This window comes from Aythya marila, assembly GCF_965140915.1.
Source record: "Aythya marila genome assembly, chromosome: 5".
NCBI lineage: Eukaryota > Metazoa > Chordata > Aves > Anseriformes > Anatidae > Aythya > Aythya marila.
Window position 1 is genome coordinate 62,990,711 of NC_139046.1, and position 7,353 is coordinate 62,998,063.

Sequence of the window (7,353 nt, forward strand, 5' to 3'; positions counted from 1 at the left end):
CATAGCAATGCAATGTCTTGCTGATAACCCGGCGGCAAATTAGCCGGGAAGCTTCGAGAATCAATTGCAATGCTCTTGCTCGTACCTTCTCACGGAAGGGCTGCAGTCAAAATCTCCTTCAAGCGATCAGCTTCATGGCTTAACTATTTTGAAGTCAAACACCACGTAGGAAGATCTAAGGTTTAATAAACTGCTTATTAACTTTGGAAATAACATACATATACATCGAAAAAATTGGAAATACTTTTCAAGAGACGCACACCGTGGGGTCAGTCACTTCCTACATTAGGCAGGAGCTAGAAGGAATTAAATTATGCATAGGCTTTTTGGACCGTGATCCTGTAGGCTTTAATGACTGAAACCCACAAAGCTGCTTTCAAAACACTGAGTTTTTTGATTAAAGCATTTCTGAAGTAGCAAAAAAGGAATGCAAAGCTTAACGAAGCCACATACTGCTGGTGAAGTGGACAAGGATAAGGCTCAGCACCATAACTCCTAGGGGTGGACGCTGCAGCTGTTCAACAGCACAAAGCCAGGACATGCAACAGTTTATGAAAGCACAGGATAATGTGTGTAGCTAAACCTGGAGAGAAAGCTTAGAGACACTAAGAAATTACCTAATTTGGAGCTCAAACAGAACCTTAGTGTTATCATATCTGCACTCATAAAACAGTTCGATATGCAATGACAAATCTCAGTACTTAAGCCTCACTTCTCTTTTAAGCCAGCACCTCTGGCAGGAGAATACCACCTAACACTTTTCCCAGGGTACTAACAAATGCTAGATCAAGAGGAAAATATGACTTATTGAGTCCCCAGTAGTACTAGCGCCCACGTTACATACAGCCTTGTTCCTTCTTCCATCTAGACCAATACAACCAAAGCCTGGTTAGTCTATAAAGCAGGTCATAAGAAGTGGCACGTCTTAGGTACTCATGTGACAGGAAGGGCACCATTCATCTGGGCTCCAACACAGCTGTTTGGCTGCGTACCTGCACGGACACCAAAAGGATTCAGTCAGCCGTAACTTACTTCCTTAACTTCCCTTTAGTAGCGAGTAATCTAATATTCTTATAGGACAAACGAGGAAGTGGAGCAGACGTTGTTTGCTCGCTTAAAGTCTAAGGCAAAGTAAACTGAACTTTCATCCAGACCACCAAAAATAAAATTCCCTCTGTTCCAGCAGAGTAGCTTGGCTGCTACCGGGCCATGAAGGGGTTCCTGGAGCAGCAGCTGTGGGTGAACACCAAGGCCTAGGTCTCCAGCAGGACCTGGGCAAGAACTGTGGGCAGTGTGTCCCCCCCCTACCCCGGGAGACAGAAAGCATACAAGGGATAATGTCGCCGCACTCAGACCATGTGCTTAGCACAAAAAAGATGTGAAGGTTCCCAGCAGCTTGTACAGTTAACTTCTCCTTCGGCAAATATGAAGGTCACGTTCAGCCTGCAGTCCCTTAATCCAGTGTCACCCACCAGTTTAGTGACACCCCTTACCAGAAGAGGAAAGCAGCCATGACCCCGAGCAGTTTTTCTCTACCAATATGCATCTCCCTCACCGAGGAGGTTTTGTTTGGTATACTCAAACCTACCAGACACGAGGCACACTGAAACCATCCCCTCTCCAGTTGGACCGCTGGAGATGGAATTGTCCCTTGTCACTGTACCGTTGGCACAATACAGCTGTCTGAGTACATGCACCAACAGTGAGGCTTTTCTCTGTGGAGCTTGACAAGGGTTTTACATGCTTCATAGGGTGTCTTTCTTCTGCTTGTATCATCTTTGTGCTGATTTTACACAGCCTGAAGTACAATCAAGTATATTCACACTCATCGTATATTAACTCAGTAAAGTTTGTACCAACCTGGAATGCAATATGCAAAAGCACTCCCACTGCCTTCAAATAACAATTTTCTTGTATAAACAACACAGAATATTTGCCTCAAACTTATTTGCCATCGATGCCTACAGGTGTTAGGACCTTTGCTTCTGGAATAAAACTTCACCTGAATAAAATACTGTACAAAAGAGCACAAAACAGCAGGGAGATCCTCACAATCTCCCTGCTAGATAGATGTTGTAAAATTTTCTGTACATACAGCAATACTGAGAGGTTGAATGACATGCCCAAGATAATCAGTAAACAAGTACAAGAGCCAGATGTTTCTCCAGGCCAGCTTCTCTGTGATGGATGAGGTAGCACCCACAGGAGAGCCTACACTTCTTGAGGAGAGTCCAGTCTTGCAGAACTGTGTGGCATTGCCTCAGAATAATACTTTGCCAAAAAAAGTCCACAGAACACTCTGTATCTTTTTTTTTTTTTTTTTTTTTTTTGGGGGGGGGGGGAATGTAAATAGCTATTTACAAAGTAATTTTTATGAAGCAGAACTTGTTACTACCTCGTCGCACAAATTCAGTGCCTATTGCTCATTTTCAAGCTGCTTAGGAATGCAAATGCTGAGGAAGAACAAAACGAGCATCTGGACTGAGAATGTGATGTTTTGTGTTAGATTTGAAACCAGCTTTACCTGCTGAAGCCCTTTCACAAATCACGTCAGCAACAAACTGCATCTTGCCTGATCATTTATGTGCCAAAGTTTGCCTGCACGCAAAGCTGAATGAGCTAATTTTGTGTCACTAAAATGGCCATTGTATTCAGCATGGCACTCACATGTGACTTGTCTTAATATTATTATTACTCCTAAACCAATGTAGGATTCTTTCTGCATTGTTTGCCTAAGAGTACACAAAATGCACTTCCCTTTTGGCCAAGGATTCTAATGAGGGATTTTCCAGCATTTTGGGAAGTGTGGGATTTTTTACTGGAACAAGAGATCTAAATTAAATCAAAGCAATGCCCGTGACACAAAATCCTGCCTTCTCATTCAGAGAAGTTAGATTCAGTTTCAGCTTCTGCTGATCAAGGAAACGTGCGGACTCCCTCCAGCCTGAGCTGCCTCGGGAGGTCTCGGAAGGCCGAGCACGGCCCGCGGGGAAGGCAGCAGGGCTGCGGCTCCGCGGGACCACTCGAGCCGGCGGCCGAGGGGCCGAGGCAGAGCCCGGGGCTGCCCGGCTCCCGCAGCCGCCTCCCGCCCCGTGCTCCGGCCGGGCAGGTGCGGCGCAGGAGCGAATCCGGGCTTGTCCCAGCGGCCAGCTCACGGCCGGGCAAACGGGGCGGGGGTGCGGGGTGACCGCCGGCCGTGCGCTGCCCCTCCGGGGCGGCAGCGGGCAGGGCCAGCCGCTGCCACCAGCTCGCCCCGGTTGCGGGGGTACCGGAGCCGGCAGCCCCCGGGGGCCCGGCCACTGCTGGCGAGGGAGGCGGCGGCTCCCCCGGAGTGAGCCGCATGTAGGAAAGTGTCAGTCATCCCCTCGCACATACCTCTGCGGGGTGTAGCAGGGAGCGCGGCTACCTAGCCAGGCAGAGTGACGGGCACGTAACCCACCTCTCTCTGAAACACCGCGCTCGCGGCCAGATGCGGGCGAAGCACCCGGCACACGCTGCCTGGGGCCGGCTCCGGCTCCGGCCAGGCGCGGGGCGAGGGGCGCTGCCCCCGAGAGCTCCGCGGGGCCGAAGCGCCACGGGGCGCAGATGATACGGGCTGCAAAAACAACAGGTTTTGCCTCTGGGCAGCCAGGAGAATGCTGTTAGAGCCCCCGATCCTGCAGGCGTTCGGGCACTGCTTTAGCAGCGGAGCCGCTGAGCTAAGGGCAGTCACGTACACCGGGCTGCGGCACCCGGCGAGCCGCGCACGGCTTCCTTGGAGCACCTCAGGTGCCCCGTGTTGGAGGCACAGGCACCGCTCTCCTCGGCCCAGGGCACACCGTGCGCCCCTACCTTCGCCTTCCAAACCCATTGGAACCGATTGATTTGAACGGATCGAGTACCTCAAGAACACTTTTTTAGATGAAAAATGCACCTACGTTGAGTCACAAATATTAATGACGGCTGATTTGTCACCTCTTAGCTTATGTAAAGAAGGCTGACATTCATTATAGTTACTCATTACAATTCACGTTGTCCAAATATGGATTTATTTGTGAAACCTTGCTGTTTGATGGATTTGCGTGGATCTTGAAATCGATCGGGTCCGGTTCCTACGCTCCTGCTTCCCCCCACTCAGACACCTGAGTTAACGTGCCCGAAAGGAGAAATTACGGCACAGACCGCACAAACTTACTTCTGCACTATACGGGCAGTTAAAAACACTGTCCCCAGAAAAACAGAACGAGGGGCTTAGCAGCTTTTGTAAATTATGCCAGGACTCGGATTCCACACCTAAAAGCCGTCGTTATAATTCATAAAGTACCATGGGGGGGGGGGGTGTTGAAGATAATTTACATGAATCCTCCAATTTTTCCCCCAGGATGGGTTGCCCCCAGTCCATGCTAGAACGATTAAGCAGTGCCTGGGATGTGGGGGTGGGGGTAAGTGTCAAAGAGAAATCGCCCAGGCAGGCACGCCAAGGTCCACCCACTTCCCCCGCGCTGCGCTATAAAAGGGAGCGGTGGAGCGCAGCTCGGCAGTGGTTGCTCCAGACACACAAAGACAGAGCTCTCGCTCCTCAGGAAACCCTGCGAGTTCGGATCGCTACTGCAAGAACGTTTGTCTCAGTGGATTAGCCTCACTGTCAGGTAAGAAGTTTTTTGTTGTTGTTGTTTTCCTTAAAAAAAAAAAAAATGCAGGGGTGGTGGAGAGGAAGTGGAAATCTGCTTAATCTGGGCTGTTTTGAAGAGCTTGAAGTTATGCTGCAGAGCCTTGCACTGGCTCTTGGCATCAGCTGCAGTTTACAACATAAGGTCCAGAATTAGCCACTTCTGCGTGTGAAGTGAGAAGATGAGCTATCGGGGATAAACTTCCAGGCAGCAAAACACTTACTGGAGCTGGGAAACGATGCATCTGAAAGCCAGCTCCCTCTAATCTCGTGGGTTTGCTGAATCCTAATGCAAGCCGCTGGGGGTATTCTGGCAATCCTGCTGGTTTTCATCCGCCTCTACAAGTAAAACTCTCGACAAACGTAAACTTTAGAGGCTCTGTTATTTACTCTGCGATAAGTTGCTGAGCAAATACTAGCTTTTGGTTCATGTCGCGCACAAAGTTCCCGGTAGCCTGGGGGCTCTACCGAGGGAAGAAGTTTTCTGAGGCACCGAAAGAAAAAGAGACGGACAGACCTTATTTTGCTTATCTTAGCAAACATACTTATAAATTCTCTTCTCTATCCACCAGGAGTTCAGCCAGAATGAAACTGGTTCACGTAGCCCTGCTCTATCTCGGCTCTGCGACCTTCTTCGGGGTGGATGCTGCAAGGGTGGACGTAGCGACAGAGTTCAAAAGAAAGTGAGTATGGGAGCGCGCCCAGCCGCCCTTTGGAGCCTCCGCGCCCCAGCGCCGGGCTCCGGCTGCGACCAGAGGGACCGGACTCCCTGCGGGAATTGCACAGGGCCGCGTGCCCTTTCAGGAAGCATCCCCAAAAAAGTCCGAAAAATCTCAGCGCTGGCAAAGATTATCGCCCCTCGAATCTGTTTGATTTGGCTCCCGCCCTGCAGGCTTGCACTAACAGGCTGTCCTCTTCCCTTGCGCTCCTTTCAGATGGACGAAATGGGCACTGAGCCGAGCCAAGCGGGACGTGAAGCCCTCGGGCGCGCTCCGAGCGCTGGGAGCAGCCGCCGCCGTGCAGCCACTCGTGCGGACCCAGGACGTGAAGGAGGATCCCCGCGTCTCGCATCCCAGGTAACTTCCAGCTCGAACCCGCCGGGCTCGACACTTGCTCGAGCCAGCAGAAAGTTTCCGGGTCCCCTCGTTTCCGGGTGTTTCGGCTCCTCGCTGCAAATCCCCGCGCCCCGGAGACAGCTCCTTCAGGGAGCCGCCTCCCTTTCCCCGCGCTCTTCAGCCGGCGGAAGATAGCCGCGCTTTTACTGCGAAAGCCAAATATAAATAGTAACTCGAGCTCCGGATCCCTAGATAAAGCAACAGTCGCAAACCGGCGGGGCCTCTCCTCCCGTGGGCAGCGAGCTCGGGTCGCCCCTCTCCGCCGCTCGGCGGAGGGCAGGGCCGGGGGGGCTGCACGGCGGGTCTCCTGCCCTCTCCTCGGGCCCCCCCGCGCCGCCCTCACGCCTGCTCTCTCTTCCTGCCTCGCAGCAGCCGGGAGGATGCTCACATCCGCGTCAAGCGCTACCGCCAGAGCATTAACAGCTTCCCCCACTTCCAAGCCATCCGCACGGGGTGCCGCTTCGGGACGTGCACGGTGCAGAAGCTGGCCCACCAGATCTACCAGCTGACCGACAAGGATAAGGACGGCGCCGCCCCCGTCAGCAAGATCAGCCCCCAGGGCTACGGCCGCAGGCGGCGCTCCCTGCGCTCCCCCCGGACTCTGCGGGCGCTGCCCCGCGCCCCCGCGCCGGGGCTGTGAGCGCCTCGGCTGCACTCAGGCACGGACACTCCGGGGGCCCGCGGAGGACTCGCGGAGAGCCCCCGCTCGGGCGGGACCCCGGCGCGCCCTCCCGGGGCCGGGGGCGGCGAGGACCGGCGGGACGCGCCGCCGAGGGAGCTGCGAGGCCCCGCCGCTGCCGCCTGGGACCGGCCGGCGGCCGTGCTCGCCGCCGGGGCCACGACCGGGACCGGGCCTTCGTCGCCGGGAGGCTGCGCCCCGCGCTGCCCGGCTCCGAGGAGGGGAGCTCGGGGGAGCCCGGCGGCCGGCCCCCGCCTGCTCTACCCTCTGCGCTATCTGCACCCGGCAGGGAATCGGACACTCACTAGTCCCTGCGGGGACTGCGATATACTTGAACGTCACAGAGAGGAAAAGTGCAATTGTACGTGGTTTTTGTTAATTATGTGCGGTGCGGTGTGTGTGGATCATGAGATACGTATCGGTATTTAAGATTGTCCTGTGTCATGTCCTGTTTGTATCTTTTTTGGAAGATATATTTTATTTTTATACGTTTTATATATATATATATATTGCATATGGGCATTTTAAAACATTGTATCCCCTCTATTTTTCATATCGTGAATGTCAGACGTTGTTAAACTCTTTTTCCATACCTTTTTTATCTCGCATTCCAGACTGGTGAAAGATGTAGAGAATGTATCAGCTGTTCTCCATGGGTAATATGTGAAATAAAGTAAACACTATTACGTAAAGCTTTTCTGTTGTTTTTAGTAGGGGCAGGTGGTCAGGATGAACGAACTTTTACTTTCTGCAGTCCTACCCTTACTTACCTGGCATGGCAATGCTGTGACAGCCTGGAATGTGGCAGGAACAGACTTTGTTAGCAGCTGCCTTATCTAGTCAAATCAAACAAGCTCAAAAGCGTGCATGTTAAAATCCCAGGGCAAAGCTGTTGAGAAGGCTCTAAGGCC

The 7,353-nt window shown here is 52.7% G+C and overlaps 1 protein-coding gene across 1 annotated transcript; it reads left to right on the top strand.

Annotated features, from left to right (window-relative positions):
• Positions 1–4,506: 4,506 nt before the first annotated feature.
• ADM (adrenomedullin) lies at positions 4,507–7,145 on the top strand. Its single transcript, XM_082760827.1, has 4 exons — positions 4,507–4,628; positions 5,221–5,331; positions 5,584–5,724; positions 6,133–7,145. Exons 2-4 carry the CDS (start codon positions 5,234–5,236, stop codon positions 6,401–6,403), a joined length of 510 nt encoding a protein of 169 aa, XP_082616953.1. The 5' UTR covers positions 4,507–4,628; positions 5,221–5,233; the 3' UTR covers positions 6,404–7,145.
• Positions 7,146–7,353: the final 208 nt, after the last annotated feature.

Coding starts and splice junctions, on each gene's coding strand:
- ADM (XM_082760827.1), top strand. CDS start 5,234: ATGAAACTGGTTCACGTAGCCCTGCTCTATCTCGGCTCTGCGACCTTC. Junction 5,332..5,583: donor GCGACAGAGTTCAAAAGAAA/GTGAGTATGGGA, acceptor CGCTCCTTTCAG/ATGGACGAAATGGGCACTGA. Junction 5,725..6,132: donor CCCCGCGTCTCGCATCCCAG/GTAACTTCCAGC, acceptor CCTGCCTCGCAG/CAGCCGGGAGGATGCTCACA.